Source organism: Cuculus canorus, chromosome 8, assembly GCF_017976375.1.
Source record: "Cuculus canorus isolate bCucCan1 chromosome 8, bCucCan1.pri, whole genome shotgun sequence".
NCBI lineage: Eukaryota > Metazoa > Chordata > Aves > Cuculiformes > Cuculidae > Cuculus > Cuculus canorus.
In genome coordinates this window covers 7,738,974-7,758,012 of record NC_071408.1, presented here as the reverse complement: position 1 = coordinate 7,758,012, position 19,039 = coordinate 7,738,974, and the positions used below count along the sequence as shown (strand labels likewise).

General features: G+C 37.1%; 1 protein-coding gene across 5 annotated transcripts in view; it reads left to right on the top strand.

Moving 5' to 3' along the window:
* COL11A1 (collagen type XI alpha 1 chain) overlaps window positions 1-19,039 on the top strand; it is a 151,534-nt gene that overhangs the window by 93,727 nt on the left and 38,768 nt on the right. For all 5 annotated transcript variants that reach the window (XM_054073371.1, XM_054073373.1, XM_054073369.1 and 2 more), the window contains 9 exons: window positions 2,414-2,467; window positions 3,324-3,377; window positions 6,378-6,431; window positions 7,332-7,439; window positions 8,186-8,275; window positions 8,578-8,631; window positions 16,729-16,836; window positions 17,325-17,432; window positions 18,488-18,541. In XM_054073371.1, the coding sequence (XP_053929346.1) occupies window positions 2,414-2,467; window positions 3,324-3,377; window positions 6,378-6,431; window positions 7,332-7,439; window positions 8,186-8,275; window positions 8,578-8,631; window positions 16,729-16,836; window positions 17,325-17,432; window positions 18,488-18,541 (684 nt within the window). The remainder of the gene's footprint in view (window positions 1-2,413; window positions 2,468-3,323; window positions 3,378-6,377; window positions 6,432-7,331; window positions 7,440-8,185; window positions 8,276-8,577; window positions 8,632-16,728; window positions 16,837-17,324; window positions 17,433-18,487; window positions 18,542-19,039) is intronic.

Sequence of the window (19,039 nt, the reverse complement as noted above, 5' to 3'; positions counted from 1 at the left end):
TCCAGAAGTATTGCTCTTCAGAAAGGAGTTCCTTATGCGTTTTCCCTTGTTCCATAATGTGACTTTGTTACACTATTTTCTGGCTGAATACATACATGCTTGGTGTGACAATACTGACAGAACAACAGCGAACTGTTTTTGCTAGCATGACTAAGCAAACTGAAAAAGGAAAAAGGATCAGACTACGTGGTTTCATTGAGGTAATTGGTGGAGAAAAGGATATCCATAAAACTAATATTAAGAACACGGCATGAATATTTTCTAGAAGTCTCAAATTTTCAGTTTATGTGTCTGCAGAAAGCAATTAAGGTTAATGTTATTTCATTTTTTCTTCACGGTTGCAAATAGAGTATTACTAAACGTCTGCTATATACATTTAAAGGAATGCACATGCCTGCATATCTAATGTTACATTTTTCTTGCTTAAGAAAAGGATTCCTTTCCTTTTGACTGAAAGCCATTAAAGCAACACACCAAGGGATGCCGCAGTAAGAAACTGAAATTAGCTCTATATCAAGCACAAGTTAATATACCAAGTAGAAAATAGACAGTGGGTGTAAGTGGAAAGTTCGAGCGAAACAGGAGTGATGTGGCAAGTGAGAGAGAAAGACAGAGGCAGGAAGCTGAGATTCAATAGCAGAATGAAATAACTGGAATGCTGGTTATAGAGAACTATGCACAGTTCAGTAAAGGAACTGTAGGTTGTTTTACACTTAGGAGGAATATCAGACACAGACTACCACAAGGTAAATAACAGCCTTGTGAAGGAGGGATTTGCTGACAGCTCCAAGAGGTTATGTAGAAGATAAGCTGTGGGGAGACTGAAAACAATGAGCAGTTCAATCCAAGATGAAGGCATCCCTGTAGAGAAACTGATTAAAGCGAAGAGATGAAGAATCGCAGAATACCACATCTCATATCACTTGTGTAATATAAGTGTGAGGTTCCTATTTGCTTCCCAATAGGGGTGAATGTCAGCCAGAAAATAAAACTGTCATTTCTACCTCAATGAGACTGTTTCAGGTACCAGACATGTAAACATAAAATAATCCTTCCTGTGTAGCTACTGTTAAAATGAAATTTATTGACAAAAAAAGAGAAAACATGATTTTGATAACATGCTGGAGTATTCTAGTGCTTTTTTTTTCACATAATCCATCAATCTAGTGGTTTGAAGTCTGCAAGCAATAGTGTGAATTAAAAACAAAAATGCAAATCTTCTTTCCTTCTAAAGCCTCAAAATGTGAGGATCAAAGTACAGTGGGAATTTATGGAAAAGAAGGTGCAACTAACAGTAAAACTTTGATTTGTGCTTCTATAACCCAGTTCCTGAGAGGGACCAATTTCTTTCATATATTTTTGTGCAGTAGCTGAGTCAATTTTAATAGTTTTACTCTATAAAACCCTTCCTTTTTTTTTAAACTTTCTGCTTTATGTTTTACTCACAAGCAAATGAGGAAAAGTCATTTGTTCAGAGACAGCAGAATGAAGAAAACCAAACTGGTTTATGGAACACTTTTTTGGGTTACAGAGTTTTCAGAAACAACATTACACCTGTTTTGGAAGAGAAAATAAAAATTATGGATAGTGCAGTAAGATCACAAAGATTTCCTTTGCGTGGCGCTTCTTAGTTGGCTCAGATTTAGTATTATAATATAATCAGGGTCTACCCTGGAATAAGGTTCACTTACGGGTAAATTCTCCCGGGCTGGGCACAAAGGATCCTCTCTGGCAGCAATATTCACATACTGCTTTGCCTGCTGCGGGAGTCAGCCATGCTCTGAAAGTGAGCCTGGGAGTGGAATGAGTGAGGCTTGTGGAACTCAGAAACGGTTGGTACTTTAGCTCAGAAGCAAAAGGGTAGCGCAATTTGGGAGAGGTGGCCTCCTGCCTCAAGTCTTTTGCATCAAAATGCAAGCCAACATTTCTAACGTATTTTGACAGCTAATGTACTAGCAAGCCCACACATCGTAAGTGGAGTAGGAAGAATTGCCAAAGGTGAATGTTGAACTGAAAATTAAAAAGACCACCAGACTATTAATTAATTCCCATGTTTTATGCAACACAGAAAACTATGTTTCTTACTCACAGCTGATTCCTACTTTACTATGCACTGTTTCAAGGGTCAGACACAGACATATTTTATATGAGTAGTTTTTCTCTTTTCTTACTGCATTCTTACACAGGCAGTATTTCTTCAGGAAATCCCCTTCCGTTCCTTTGCCTGTGGATTGTTGCTACCAATATATATGGCAGTGGAGCTGAGGCTTTGTACTTCAAATAAGACCTTATCTATAGAGTTCATTTAATTTATAATTGAGGTTCATGTATTTTATAATTGAAGCAGAATTCTCAATCCAGTGTCATGGCAGCTAGTGTAAAACTTCTAAGTGTTTTGTTTCCTTTATGCTAGGGACCACAAGGGCCTCAGGGGCCTGTTGGATTCCCTGGACCAAAGGGACCTCCAGTAAGTATCTTTTAAATTAAGTATGTGCGACAACAGTAATGTTCTTCTTCATACAATGGTTCTGAAACTAGTATTTGGAGATTTATTTAAGGGCTAGTTTATGCATAGATTATAAATATGCTTATTGAGCTTTAAGGCTAAGACAAGAACTCACATAATCAGAATGATCATTGGTGCAACTTACATGATATTCAGCATAACGTACAAAATGCAAATCTTATATTACATTGACACCAATGGGCAGATGATAGACTGTAATTAGGCAAAATATTATTTTGCTGGTGTATATTTTCTTTTAAGAATTGATTTATTGAAGAGGGAGAAGACATTCATTAATAGCAGAAGCGTATGAAAGTAATACATGTGAGCTACAGCCGAAGCTACTTATACTGTTCTTCCAGTGTGTTTCTGCTCACATGGAGTACATACAAAAGAGTCAAACCAGCTATGACTTTTTTCACCATGCTTTTGTTATTTTTATTTCCAATTCCAAAAACTGAAATGTCATCAGTTACTCCTGATGCGCTTAGTTTTGTGTTAACTGAGTCAATTAAGCAAAGAAAAAGGGAAGGGAAATATAATGCCTTTCCATGATTTCTGAATTTACAGAAATCCATTTTGAACGTGAGTGCGTTTGACAGCCTAACACTCACCCTCCAAGCACACATCAGGGAGGACACAAGGAAAATGTATTATTAAAATCGGAGCTAGCTGGAATAGGAACAGTTAAGCTGTACTAAAGACTAGTCTAGAAAAAGCAAAGAGGTCATTGATTCTTACATCTTATTGCAGGCTTTCTTTTTCAGAATTAAGCATGGCTAAGAAATGCTTTGATTTATGTACTTTACAATTTCAGGGGCCACCTGGAAAAGATGGTTTGCCTGGGCACCCAGGACAGCGGGGGGAGACAGTAAGTAAATGTACTCTACTCTGTTAGTGTTGTAAACCTCCAAAGGCCGTGTATGTGTGATCAAGACTGAAGAAACAGAGACAGTGGAGAAAAGGGAAAGACGCTGTGACTAAGAGGTTATGGAATTGTAGTTTTCTAATGGTTGGTAGATTAGGTGTGAGAAAATTTTATTTTGTTTCTGTGCTACAAGAGTGACGTTGTTCTTTGGTCTGCCCGCTTAGTAGCATCACAATGAGCTTAAATAGTCAATAGAAGTAAAAGAAATTAATATTCAGATCTCAATTTTCATGAAGATTTGTCAGGCGTTTACTATATGGTTCTTTTCTCACTGAGTACCATGGAATAAATAATTGCATAATAAAAAGTCTTATTAATAATAAGCAGCTAGAAAACTCAAAAGCCAACACCTTTGGAGAGTTGGATCAGGAATGATTTAACCTGTGAAAAAAGTCTTAAATTTTGAAGCTATACCCTATGTAATTCCCCCTAAGAATCACAATGAGTAAATTCTGGCAGCAAAATGATACAATTAACCCAGGTCCCTCTGGGTTCAATGTAATGAATCTATGGTTCTCTGATTTTGTATCTCCTTCGGGTTTCACAGGGTTAGACTCAAAAAAACTTGAGTAACTTAGGAGCAAATGCAGCTTTTCTTTAGTATTGGTTTCTGCCCTGTATATATGTATACTTGGGCCAGAATTATTTCAAAAATGCTTTTCTCCCATGGAATATCAAGTATATGTTTTAGTAGAAGAACAGATTTTTAAAAAAAGAAAAGTAGACTACTTGATTTTTTCTTTTTTTTTTTGATGAACATTTCAATTTCAGATTTTTAAGAAAATTATCAATCAGAAAACTTGCATTGTGCTCACTGGCAAATCAGTCTTAAGAATTCTATTTCTTATTTAGGCATATATCTCATTAAAGTTCAGTGGTCATGTGGGCATCACAGCAATTATGGAAACAGGCTAAGAGACATAGTCAAGCTTAACAAATTAGAGAGCCAAATACCCAGATTGCACTCCACAGCTTGCTTCTGGAATAATGAGCGTAGGTTGACAGCAACTGAGGTAACTATGAGTAGAGAAAAGGCTACAGCTTTCTTCCCTCCAGTCACCCATATGCACTTCAAAGAACTGCCATTGTTTGCTGAAATTCTAGAGATAGGAACAGTGATATCATGGTAAATAATTTGCAATGTAAATGTAGGAATAAACTTGATACTGAAAACCAGTATTAAGCTAGTTACTCCTTAGAAGTAATTATCAGTTTCAGTAATATCAATCTCAGATTGGCAGGAGGCATCAGTTGCAGAGATTGTTAGATTGTCTGGTGCTAGACAAAAATTTAGTGTTTCATGCCTTTGAAAGGATAAAATAGAAATATACTAGCTGTTTCGTATATTAGAATTAAACAAGGTGTTTCTTCATATTACAATAAACTCAGTTTTATTAAATTGTCTTTCACAGAAAATAATCAAAAACTGGAGGCAAATTAGACCCTTACAAACACATGTGTGAGACATTAGTGTAAATGGTTTTGCGCTAAACATGAGATATATTCAGGTCATCTTGAGTATTTGCTGAAGAAATCCCCTTTGCTTATTACTTCTTTTACAAATCTGAATTTGTAGGAATAGATAAGCTAGTGACATAAGAGAGAAACCAGAGCAGTAAAACCATCATTAGCATCAAGAACAATTGAATATACTGGAAAGTATCAGTGCATTCTGCAAACCTAAGAAGAGCAGATCTTCTCGAGGTGCTTTCAGGAGCAACATTCCTTTGTCTTCCCTTACAATAGGCTTCAGAAGCACTTTGACTGTGTAAAGGGAGGGACACGTGAATTAGACCATCTGTAGCACTTCTGATTTTCAGTCATTAGAGCAAAAGGGTACTTTTGTATTTGTTTTCGATCTGGATCATTTCAGAGATCTGAGAGAGTGTCTAAACTTATGGGCTCAACTGAACCATCTGGCTGGCAACAAGGAGAGAATCAGATTAAGGGAGCTGGAAAAAGCTTAAACTGGATCTGATGGAATGGGTCAACTGTCTGTGAGACTGTGCCCAGAGGAATGCTGAGGAGGACCCAAAACTTATAAGAAATATGGGCCATGATGACACCTTTGTTTTTACACAGGTGATCAGAGCAGGAGGCAGATACAGGCTGTTAGACAGGGTGCCGTGTGGAACCCTGGATAGGATGCAGCAGTGCATGCACTCTCTTGACTTCATGCAGCAACACAATTCCAACATTTGAAAGAAATAATTTAGCATGTTTCAAAGATGCATTAAACATGCAACTGTTAAGTGAGGTTGTCATTCAGCTTATTGACTAATTTTGGATGGAAGTCTGTAGCTGCTGATTAGGAAATGAAAAAGCTGTAAAGTTTGCCAGTGTTCTGAAAAAAATGTCCCCAAAACATTTCCTTTCTGTTCTTTGCTTCCCAGTTGTTTTCACTATATCAATTTCTCATTAACTTCATTCTTTTTTTGGCACTCATGCTGTCTTTTCACTGTCTCTGTATAACCTTCATCTTCCCCAGCTCTCTACTTCTTTTCACTTTCTTTCTGTATAACCTCCCCTTTATCTTTAATGCCCCTCCAACTTAATCCACCATCTGTGTCTTTCTTTAAAAAGCATTTGTATATTTGGCTTTATCATTCATAATGTATATATTTCAAAATGTATTTTCAACTGTCTTTTAGCTGCATTACTTTTGCATCAGACTCACCTAATTAAGTTCACCTAAAGTGATCAGTAAAATTGACTGGAATTTTTACAGTTGTACCACCTCAGAGAGATTGAAACTGATAGAGATAAGAACAATTAATCAGTATTTCATTTCTATGTATATGCAGGAAAAAGGAATTTCTAATTTTTATTTCCTGAAGAGAATGAATGTGTGACATGGAATTTCTCCTATCTTCAGCACAGATATGAATTTTGCTCTTCTATATATTGTCCCGGGTAACATAGCATTCTACAATTATTTCACAGGGTTTTCAAGGAAAAACTGGTCCTCCTGGTCCTGGTGGTGTTGTTGGCCCTCAGGTACATAATTTAATTTTATAGCTAACTTCGTAAGACCAATGCTTAATGGTTGTACTATGGCTAAGGCAGTTATATTTGTTGTATTAAAGGGACTATATTGATGGTTATATTAACTTTTGTGACAAATTACATATAACAGTTTTAGAAAAGGGTACTTAGCAATCATCATTCCACAAAATATGCAAATGTTGTGTTTACCTTTCCATTTGTGTTATCTTCATGTGATTACGAAGTTGGTGGTTTGCAGAAGCTAGGAAGACACAGTTCTCTACCACTGAGTAGTTTAGAAAAAACAATGCAATATGTGACTTTCTTGTCAAAGGCCAAATTTCAGTTACTTTTACATTGAGGAGAGATTCACTATCAAAATATTATTTGACCTAATCTTACTTACTTGGAAAAAAATCAAGCATTTGGATTGCATGAGATTTTTTACGCAATTTCCTCAGTGCAAATTTTCTGCTAGTGATCTGAAGAGATGCTTCCACTTTCCTACCTTCCAATTCATATTATTCAGAGAAACAACAGTACAGAGAGTGTTTCTCTGATAAGCATGGCTTTCCCTTCTTCGTCCTTTTTGTAACCTCGTCTCATACGTAGATATCACTGTGTTTTAAAGCTTTATTGGTTAAGGAGCAAGGTCAGGATATCACTGTTTGGAAGCTGTACAGACGTGTCTGCAGGCAGAATGCAGTGCAAGATTTATTTTATAGGACAAAGATATTTTGTAAGTCAGCTCTGCCTGGAGGGAAGGTAAGGAATGTGTGCTGGCCAATGGTAATATTGTTCTGCAACAGATACTCACAACAGCTCAATATTATGAATCTGGTCCTCCCCACTTCCCGCCATCCTAAGACATTGAATACCTTGAGGTAAATGAATTTTTACTTTTGTGCTTAGGGTCCTACTGGTGAAACTGGTCCAATTGGTGAAAGAGGTCATCCAGGTCCACCTGGACCACCAGGTGAACAAGGCCTCCCAGGTGCTGCAGGAAAAGAAGGCGCTAAGGTATGATAAGCCTATGCGGGACAGATTGGAAGGGACTGATAAACTGCTGACAGTCTCACACTTCACATCATTTTGCAGAACATGCAGAATAAAATCAGAACATTCAAAACAAAATCATGATTGCTATGTTTCACCCAGAAGGATTTTGAAGACAGGAATATTCCAGGTTTAGTGCTGTGTCTGCTTCCATTGAAATAATGAGAATTCTTTTCAGCCAATAATTAGTATTTTTGTAACAAAAAAATAAGAAACAGTGTACATATACCACACATTCACTGTGGAAATATGTAGTAATGTCGTGTTCACACCAATGTGAAAAATTATATGTTGGCATTTGAAGTAGGATGTGTAGTACTGGCTGGAAGGCAGAATTTCATGTATCGAATTTAACTCTTTGCATACTTTTTGGCCACCGTTGAGGCACAAGAAAAATATTACTTACCTAGTTATTGTTTAATTCTATTCAGTCTTCCATTTTAAATGGGCATTGTAAATTTACAATGAATGTAACTTTAAACAATGGCTTGCTTTTTTTTCACTATTTATATTTTATAACTAACACCATATTTTGTCAAAGCTTCTTAAAAATGTAACCATGTTGTACTGAAAATCTTAAAAGAATGGCTGAATAGGTGGGGACTTTACTGTAACTAGGATCTGATATTTAATTTTTATTACTCATGTAATGACTATCATGAGCATTTTAAACATTTGAGTTTTTAATCAAAATGTAAAATGTCTTCAAGGGTGATCCAGGCCCTCAAGGCATTCCTGGGAAGGATGGACCAGCAGGTCTTCGTGGTTTCCCTGGAGAGAGAGGCCTACCAGGTGGTCAGGTATGATATAAAACATCATGAATAAAATACCTAGAAAAATTCACCTTTCTAAATACAAGAAACAATGGATTAACTGTTTTATTTCATGGAAACTTCTATTATGCTTAAAACCAAGTGCAATAAGAGAACAGACATCAAGAATCCAACATTGTTAAATATCATTGGCTATATAAGCAAAAAGGAATTAATTTGGTTTTTTTTGTCTTTGAATTTTTGCATTCTTTCTATTACGTGTTTTGGGAAAAAAAACATTTGAACTTGCCAGTGTAAGAGATAAGTTGATTTTTTTTTCATTTTCTTAGGGTCCAGCTGGTCTGAAAGGAGGGGAAGGCCCACAAGGCCCACCTGGACCAATTGTAAGTAAATGTAACAATCGTACGGAAATATGAACAATATTATATAGTAACCTTTTTTCTTCGTTACGCACTGTGATGTTTTCAAATCAGTCTGTAAAACAACGAGCAGATACATGTCATTCAAAGTAATAAATATTTATTTTATACTAATTATCCATACTTCTAAACATTCAAGGAATATGAAGGGTGTAAATACATGAAGCCTTTTGCTGTCAGAAGCTATGAGATTTACTTGTTGCTCAATACTCGCCACTTATAACAACAAGTTATTGTTGACATGAAAGAGGTTTTTCATAGTGGAAAGATCTATGTATAGTGGATAGTGGACTCATGCTGTTGTTGTGGGTTGACTTTGGATTGACACCAGGTGCCCACCAAGCTGCTTTATCATTCCCCCTCCTCAAAGGAACAGGGAGAGAAAAAACAAGGTGAAAGGCTCATGGATTAACTTAAGGACAGAGTGATCACTCACTAGTTACTGTCGGGGCAAAGCAAACTCGACTTGGGGCAGTTAATTTAATATACTACCAATCAAATCAGAGTAGGATAATGAGAAAAAAAATCTTAAAACATCTTTCCTCCACCTCTCCCCTCTTCCTGGACTCTACTTTACTCCTGAATTCTCTGTCTCCTCTCCCCAGGTGGCACAGGGGGACAGGGAATGGAGGCTGTGGTCAGTTCATCATATGTTGTTTCTGCTGCTCTTTTCTCCTCATGCTCTCCCCTGCTCCATCATGGGGTCTCACCCATGGGAGACAGTTCTCCATGAACTCTTCCAGCATGGTTCCTTCCCACAGTTTGCAGTTTTTCACAGACTGACCAGCATAGGTCCTTTCCATGGGGTACTTCCTTCGAGAATGCACTTCACCAGCATGGGTCCCCCATTGGATGACAAATTCTGCCCGAAAATCATCTCCAGTCTGGGCTCCTCTCTGTGGGGTGATAGGTCCTGCCAGGAGCCTGCTCCAGCATGGGCTTCCCACAGGGCCACAGCCTCCTTCAGGTGCATCCACTTGCTCTGGCGTGGGGTACTCCATGAGATGCAGGTGGATATCTTCTCAGCCATGGACCATCATGGGCTGCAGGGGAACAGCTTTCTGCACCATGGACTTCACCATGGCCTGCAGGGGAACCTCTGCTCCAGTGACTGAAGCACCTTCCACCACCAGTTCTTCACTGACCTTGGTGTCTGTAGAGTTTTTTGTCTCCCATATACTCACCCTTCTCTTCCGATTGCTGTTGTGCAGCAGTCTTTTCCCCTTCTTAAATACATTATCGTAGAGGTGCTACAGTTCTCACTGGTGGCTCATCTTTGCTCAGTGATGGGTCTCTCTTGGAGCTGACTGGCACTGACACTATTAGACATCCGGGAAGCTTCTGACGTCACCCTTGTAGCCCCTATTGCAACCAAAAGCTTGCTCTGCAAACCCAGTGCAGCTGTGTTCCCTTTGTAGAGCTGTAGTTCACTCATACAGTTGCCCCTCATAATAAGAATATTACTGATAAAAATTCTGCAGGTGTTCTGCATAGCCTAAGCTACCTTTTAAATGTGTGGCATCACTAATTTTGCACTCTTATTATTGCATCTAATAATTTGAACCATATATCAACCCATGTGTAAGTTTTGATTCATTTCAACTCATTGTGAAACAGATTCTTTTCGTTTAGATTGGGATAGCAGAATGTTCATAAAGAATAAAACTGATCAATATTCTACTCATCCTCAGTAATTTCTGTGTAGCTGGGAAATGTCACTTAGCTGATTTCTTTCCACCACTAATTTACGGGTTTTTATTTATTTACTGTCTTAAAAAAAAATAGTTTGAAGACAATCTTCTCAGAATCAATTGAGATTTTTCACTTAGAGTTTGGAGACCCTTCTCTCAGAGAAGGGAACACATCTTAATCCTGTTTTGAAGTGGTTTCTGTCTCTCTTATAGAATGATATCCAGCAGACTTAATATACCATTATTTTTGCCACAGTATCCACATTGAAAAAAATATTTTTCAATAGAAGTTTAGATGCTGTAGGAAAAGGGAGAAATTGTAAAGCGCTTTTAAGAACTTTGACAAAGTATGACGAACATTGTAAAAAAGAATCTTATGTCGTAAAGTAGTAACATGCAAATGGAAATCTCCCACTGAAATTCATTGGAAAATAAATCATGCAAGAATACAAGAATGGCTCATTAAAAATACCATTTAATGAGTTTGCAAAGAAATTATGCATTATACAATTACCTAAGAATTTTAGAAGATAAAATGACCAAAGACTGCATCTTCACTGTACTTCTTGTGTAGACTGTGCCTATAGACAGTAAAACTTAGAAATTATGTTTGCTTGGCTATTAACAGCTATGTAAAATTGTGTCATACAGTAATATTCCTTCTCAACAGTTTAAGCTCGACATAGGCATAAAAATATATTTGCCAACTTGTTATGGTGCTGTAGTTGTTTTTTTCTTTATAAATATGATAAAGAGAAAAGCAGAGGTGTAGTTATGCCTCAAAACCAGTAAATTATTCTCCCTTAGGTAGTGTGACTAGGCTTTTTTTCTAGATGGTCCTGTGCTCAATAGTTGTTCACATTTACATTTTTGTTTCGTGTTTTGACTTGTACTATTTATTCCTCTGCTACCTCTTTCACTTTAGTTTCTGGTAGTTCTCCACTGAAAGGTATTTGAGGTAGGATATGCTTAAAGTTACCTATTCTCTGTTGTCATACTATTTACAAGGGAGTTCTCCAAGAATGCAGTGCTATTCAAAAGATGGTACAGTTTGTCCCAAATATGAATTGTGTAGATTCTGACAGTCATCTTGTCAACTTATTTCTTTCATTCGGTGCAACTGAAGTTAAAAAAAAGCTATTCCTGTTACTTAAAAAAGTAATGAAGGAGCTGAAATTCTATGTATTTCAACAATAAAGTGCTCTCATGTCCCTGCAATTTTTATTGAGATTAGAATGCATTAAACAAGGAGGAAAAAAACCTTCTGTAATTCTTGCTTTTGGATTATTTCTACATTATTAGAAAAGATCTACTGTAGCACAGTTTAAGCTTTACTTCTTGATTTCTTAATACTTGATCCTTGAATTCTTAACATTAATTATTGAATTATTAATGCCTTTAAGCTTCTCTAAATCAAGAACTTGCACTTGTGATTTACACTTCTTAGCAGCTTGCACCATGTGTACATTCCCAAAGGAACCTAAACAAGGTACCTGGGAGGGAATGGAATGGAAGCTGATAGGGAGAGTCAAACGGGATACCAATCCACCCCATGAGAACCTGAACTCTTAGAAGAAAAGATAAATCAAAATCAAGAAAGCATAGACCAGAATAGTCTCTTCAATCTAAAGGTCATGTCTTCATTTTTTGCTAAAGGAGGCCCTGAGGCCTGACTAACCTCTGAAGCAGACAGTTCAGGTGCAATGAACCAGAACTCTTCTAAGTATGCACAAACCAGACAGCACAAGCATACCTGACATTTTACACCCCCCGCTTTCCCAGACAGGATGCCCACACAGTAGCTGTGCCACTCCTGTCATAGTTTCTCATAAACAGATAGCAGGTAAGGCTGTGAGGCAAAAGCATGTTTCTTCTTCAGTGATGCTTGTCCATATTCTGAAATACATGTGTATGAATTTAAATTCAGATGATTCATGTTTTTCTAATTCTTGTATGGTGTGTATTTGCTAGTGTTTTAGTTCAAAACAACAGAGCCTTTTTGAGGTGAATGTCTCAGTCATCCTCGTTTACCATCTTCTGGTTCAAATCGTGGAGCTCTCTTGGAGCTCATGAACAGTATTCCTTTCATATGAAACTAAATTGGAAGGGAAATTCCAGGAGTACTTCTGAGACATGCCAGCTAATGAGCTTCACTGCCAGACTAGAATTATCATGCAGTCCAGAAAAACACAGAGTATAGGTGTTAGGAGCACAGTACAAACTGCTTCTTCATTTTATAAATCCACTCCTGTTGGAGCCACGCTTCCTGCTAAGGTAAATGTAGTCATAGAAAGAATCATTTACATCTTTTACATAGTGTTTTTCTGATCTTTAAGAATCAGATGTAATGGTAGCAGGAATTGTGGGTGGAGTGGAAAAGGGAGTTTGAAGTGTAAACATTTTTTGTTTATTTAATTTTTTAAAAATATACTTAATACTTCACTGTGGTGCATACAGGCCACTTAAGGCAAAAACAGCACCAAACTGTCCAGAGTGTTCCAGAAGTCCTCAGTGAGATTTTTTTTTGATTTAATTTTTAATTACTAACTTGTTATCTTGAAAGTGTTTTACAGTGAAAAAGGATGCATAAGTGCCCTTAATACTTGGTTTCTGTGCATCTGGATATGGACCACAATAGCTTGTTTTTTTACCCAGTAGCTGGTAGCAGACCATGAGCATCAAGTAGTCCTAAAATATTCTCCCATCTATTTTTAGCCAACAGAGAGTACACACAGAAGTGTAATTATGATGGAGTCTTCATTTGCTGTTTATAATAGGAAGTGAATTCACACTGCAGGATGATTTTCCTCCAATTTCCTGCCAATACCAAGTGCTTCTAACTAGCATGTATGTTCAGTTATAAGCTGTTCTTGGCTAGTGCGTAAACCTGCAAGCATACCAAACCAATGACCGTTCCCAATACTGTGTGTGCCAATTACTGTGCTTAGAGGAATTTGAACAAAAGAAAGAGATGCATAAGTGCACTCCAGAGCAAGATTCTTTTCGTGGCTGGTTTTCTTTTTTTTTGTGTGGATATTTTGTTTGTTTGTTTGTTTTATAGTTCTCTTTTATCTGCTATCTTTGTCTTCTGTTTGTTTTCTTCCCTTCTCATACTGCTATGTGGAATGCCTGAATGCTGATGAGAGAAAGCTCTTTGGAATGTCAAGTAGTCATTTTTCATTAGCTCATTTAGAAATAGGATGCCCAAATTGGACTCAGAATAAGCCAGCTGTAGGCTACCCAATTATCGGTAGTGAGCTATCTAGAGCTATCTTCCTCTATCTGATAACATTTTTCAGTAGTGGGGATCTTCATTTGTTGACCATTTTGTTAAACCATCATTGAAAAGCATCACTGTAATTACATATCTCTATACAAAAAGTGAGATAAAACAAGGTGACTAATGATCTTGTAGTCTATATGAGAAACGCAAGACAAAGCATGACACATCCATTCGGCACAAATTGTTCTAAAACCTGTCACAAATTAATAAAAAGATTCCCAGTTGTGAATACCACTGCAAGACCACAAGTTAACAAGGAATTTAATAATATCAGGGGATCGTTTCATAGTGGAACAGAGTAACCAAAAAGATAATAAACACAGAAAGAAAGAACAGACTTAAGAAAATGCCTAAAATGCTTTACTGAATTGTGACTGTAATTTAATGTGTTCTACTTTGATGTCTCAGGGTGATGGAGAGGATCCTTGAAAACACAAGGTGTACTTCCTGTTCATAACTCATGAAATTTAAGGATAACAAATAAAAATTATGTAAAGATAAACATGAAAAGTTGCCTGAGTAGAAATTCCTACTAGAAATTATGGCAACTGTTGCTGTCTGCTGTCTGATACAGGAAAAATCTGAATTATTTGGATTTTTTTCTCTTTATTCTTGCATCTACTGATGAGATGACCTAAAACTGTTTAGCTTATGAAACCTGACAAGATCAGAGACCATGGCAGTATGGCTGCAGGGCAGTGAATTTTTCTTGTTAAATCCAATCTTAGGAAGTAAAATAACAGAAATAGGACTGAAGCCTAGGCATCCACCCAGACTTAAAAAAAGCCCCAACACCTGGAAGAATAAAGTCATCTATGATGACAATACTTTGTTTGAACACTCAAGCAAAATTAGATCATACTGAGATAATTTGCAAAAATATTTGGAGCAACCATTCAGCGTTCTCTTCCGCCACAGTTATCTAGAGGGAAAAGCAATTAGTACCAGTTATGCTAATGGGGATCACTTCAGGAAAAGTATGTCTGGAATAAAAGTAAAAAATTGGGCAATCATAGGTGAAGGTATCTTAAAGTTCCAAGAACCAGCAAATTTGATCTTGCTTAAACATGGAAAAACTCTGGCTATTCAGAGCCTCAAACTATACCACATGTTACTTATCCATTTGATGATGTAACCCCCCCACTTCCACTATACGAGTTGTAAAAGTGAAATTATCAATAACTTTAGTGTTATAAACTATCTTGTACATGTCAGGCTGAGAAGCTGGGTAAATATTGCCACAAACAAACCTTTAACAGTGTTTTATTGATGCAAAAAATACAGAAAACAAAGATGCTGCAAAGATTTAAAAATACTCAAATTTAGAGGGAGAACTCATCTCTCTTTGCTTCTGTTTCCAGCGAGTCCACGAATTTCAAGGTTGACTGTGTTCCTCTTAGTAAAATGTTTTTTTCCCATTAGACTTTTAAGCACAAGACTAGCTCCTATGTAGAATATAATGGAACAGAATACTCCATTGTACATCCAGGAAGGATGTACAGCATCTCAAATCCTCAGGAAGTATCAGGCAAAGCTGGACTTCGTGTCAGAGTTCTCAGCCAGTGATGGTCCAAAAAAAGCACAAGGGAGCTCCACCACTCTCCACGCTCTGCCTGTACCCAGGAGAGCATCATGCTTCTGTCTCCCTGCACATGCTGACTCTTGTGGAGACACAAGAAGAAGCAGGTTAGATGGTAGTTAACCTCTGTATCAAGGCACAGGAAGTTTTTCCCCCGTGCTATTATGAACCGATGTCACAAATACAGAATACTTGGTCAGAATTTGCCTGAGTGATCAAGGAGATATTAGGAATTGGAATGTAAGTGTCTTGCTCTCTGTCATTTTCTTGCTGTGATATGCCTCCAAATGTTTGTCCATTTCTTTCCTTACGAGTTACAGAGAATTTTCGTTACAGATCATTGTTTGGAAATCAATCCAGCTTGTAGAAAGGATTTAAAATCACTACTCCACATTGTGCCTTTTGTCTAAACATTAAACAAGTACCTATACACCAAAATTTAACATTTCAGTTCTGAAATTCCATTTATTTGAGTAGAAGTTCTAAACTATGTTGTTATCTGTTCCCTTTTGTCCTTTTAGGAAGGTTCTGTATTCTTAGAAAGTGCAATAAATAAGACAGGAAAAAATTAGTCCACTGTAGGTTCCTCTTTGTTTACAAAGCAGTACAGATTTTTACATACCGAGTCATTCTCTCCATTTTGGCTGGTTAGCTCAATCCAGTGGAAACCATGAAGGCACAGCTCAAACAATGAGTGGTTATGGCTCTTGGGTCTGTGGCAGACTGGCATATTTAAAAGAAAGGTTGGCTTTTTATAGAACAGCTGTAAGCCCTTCACTGCTTCAAAAGAAAGAACTGACAGGGAAGATAGAAACTAAATTTTCTTTTATGAATGCTTTGACAGTTTCAGATAGAAAACAGAAAAAAATTGTTGCGATAATTAAAGGAATACAATAATGGCAATTATATGACTCATATAAAAGTGAGGCTTATTGATATTAGAGTAAAAATTATTTCTCTCTGCTATTGTTCTTTGTGAAAATATGTTCTAGAATACACAATTCCAGTGTATTTTCCATGTACAGCATCTGTCTTTTCCCCTTTATTTTAACTTTTTCTGTGCTTATCTAAAGCTATCTGTACATACAAACCTCCTCTGTATGATGCAGCAATATAGCCATTACACTTCAATAGATTTTTATACAGATTAGTTGAAATGCAGAAACATAGAGATCAATACAGTAATATACAGCACTAAACTTGACCAAAAATTTGAGTTGTGGCATAGGTTAGTTCTGTATTTTGTAAGGTGAATATTCTGTCATCAAAGCGGTGTTTTAGTGTGATTTGAAACATAGAGGGAAAAAGGTTCTGGAGAGCAGGCACACTCCAGTTATGATGAACAAATACAGGAATGGGTATTTCAGCCTTTTTCTTTACTTGTACACATGCTGAATATGTACCCTCCTACCAGACGGAATCTCACTGAATAACCTGGCTCATGAAAACCACCAGCAGTTAACAGGGCTATATCAGAATTCTCTTATAATTTTTTACTTTTTTTCCAGGGTGCACCAGGGGAACGTGGAGCAGCAGGCACTGCTGGCCCAATTGGTCTACCAGGTCGTCCTGGACCTCAGGGTCCTCCAGGCCCTGCAGGGGAGAAGGGTGCTCCTGTAAGTAATCACAGAATCACATAAAACTGTCACAGCACAGACTTTTCGTTCCACAGTGCTACTTTTTCTCATTCTTGAAATTGCCTATTGAACATAACCTCAGAATACCTGACCTAGTCCTTTTATATTTACAATTACGTAAATAGTAAAGCATATATTGTTGTGCACTCTTAACACCCAAGAAGGTGTTAGAAGGTGTAGATAGTAAACCCTTTTATATTACGGCAGGGAGTGAATATAAGAGAAAAGTTTGTCAAGTTGGTCTTCCACTGAAACTTTGTACACATCCGCTGTGAATTACAGCACAAATGTATTTGTCATCAACTTTCATTATTATTTAGCATAATTTTACGATATATTCTCTTCCCTGTATTGTTTGCTTTCTGTTGTTTTTTAAAAATTTGTGAATTGGTAATGTGACTCCCTGCACTGAAATCTTCACTAATCTCCTGTGATTATGTAGATGAATTCTTTTTCTTCAAAACCAGGGTGAAAAAGGTCCTCAAGGTCCAGCTGGACGTGATGGAGTGCAGGGTCCTGTAGGACTTCCTGGTCCTGCTGGTCCTAGTGGTTCTCCAGGAGAAGACGGTGACAAGGTGAATCATTATCATTGGTATTAGTGCGTCTGGGAGCAGATTTGTCAGTGCAGTTCTCTGGTTGTAGCTTTCCTCACAATAAATATGGTGACGAAGCAACTCTTAAACTTCCCTCTCCCAAAACCCCTCCCCCCACTGAAAAAAAAAAAACCAAAAAAAAACGCTTCTATAATCAGTTGCCTGAGGCACAGATGCCATGGGACATTGGGATTTGTGCTCAAGAACTAATAGACTAACATTTATCCTGGCAAAGAAACAAGGATGAAAGTATAGCAAAATAAATCAAGGCAGATGATGTCCAAATTGATTTTTGCCTATTTTAGAAAGTTGGTTTGCTGAATAAGATAAAATGTTCTCAATAATGTATAGTGATTTGGAACCACTCTTGATAGGTTGAGCGTGTTCAAATAATATATTCAGAGCAGAAATATTCTGTTGACTTCTGGTGGAATTTAGGACATGGCACCTTTCAGAATAATCTTGAATGTTTACTCGCACTGTTCTGCTAGTTAGCATAGGGTAAAGGTAAAGGCTTTGAGGTTTGTTTTTATGCTGCATGAGTGTTATTTATCCCATAAGAGTATTTTCTGTGATTTAATTTAATTATCTTTTATTACTGTATAAAGAAAACATTTCTTCCCTGACATGGTTTCCTGGTGATTTTAATAACTTTGAAGTTTTGAAATATTGTACACTAAGCAGTTGTTCAGTCACTTACAGTTAGATGAGTCTGTAAATCAGGGTGCTTTCGTTATAAGTTCATATTGAAGGTGGCATGGGGTATGCAATTTCCTTTATTAAGAGCTTAGTTGCACTATACTTCAAAGCCAGTTCTTGTTGACCTTTGCAGTATAGCAATCAATACCTGGATTAATATGACCTACTATTGATCAATGCAGAATTGCCCCTTTAGGCCTTCACACTTGAAGCAGCAGCATAAAACACTGAATAATCCTATCAAAGGGAACACTTAAGGATACTGTCATATTGACTTCATCTAAGTGTGAAGTATACGATTTTAAACAAGAAGTTTAACTTCTAACTTTCAATTACAGGGTGAAATTGGTGAACCGGGTCAGAAAGGTAGTAAAGGTGACAAGGGAGAAAACGTGAGTAGCAGAATCCTTTGTCCATAACATTCTTCATAAATAAAATGTACTAATGCATGAAGTATGCAGGTAGGGTTGCTACATCAATGCAAAGAAACAAAGACACACTCAAAAATATTTCTTCAAAATAACGTTCAGTTTCAATGCAACACTGGAGGTTTGTGCTTATGAAACCATGCATTTATTTAGTATTTCTCATATTTCTTGAGCTTAATGTATCATTTTAATTCATCCATTCTGTATTTGAACTGGGAGAGACGGGAACATACATATATTCTCTTACTCTGTTTAAGTTACCTTCACTGACTGAATTGTGTGAACATACCCAGCTTTAGCTTAGCCATAATGGTGAAGAATATGAAGACTCAGTAGAGAAATCTACTACTATAGTTTTAAATTTTTTAAAGAATGTCTAATTCCCTGAGAGCTCACTTAACTGATTGCAACATTTCAGAACAGTGAATACCTCAGATGAAATGGCTTGTACAAGTTTTCAAA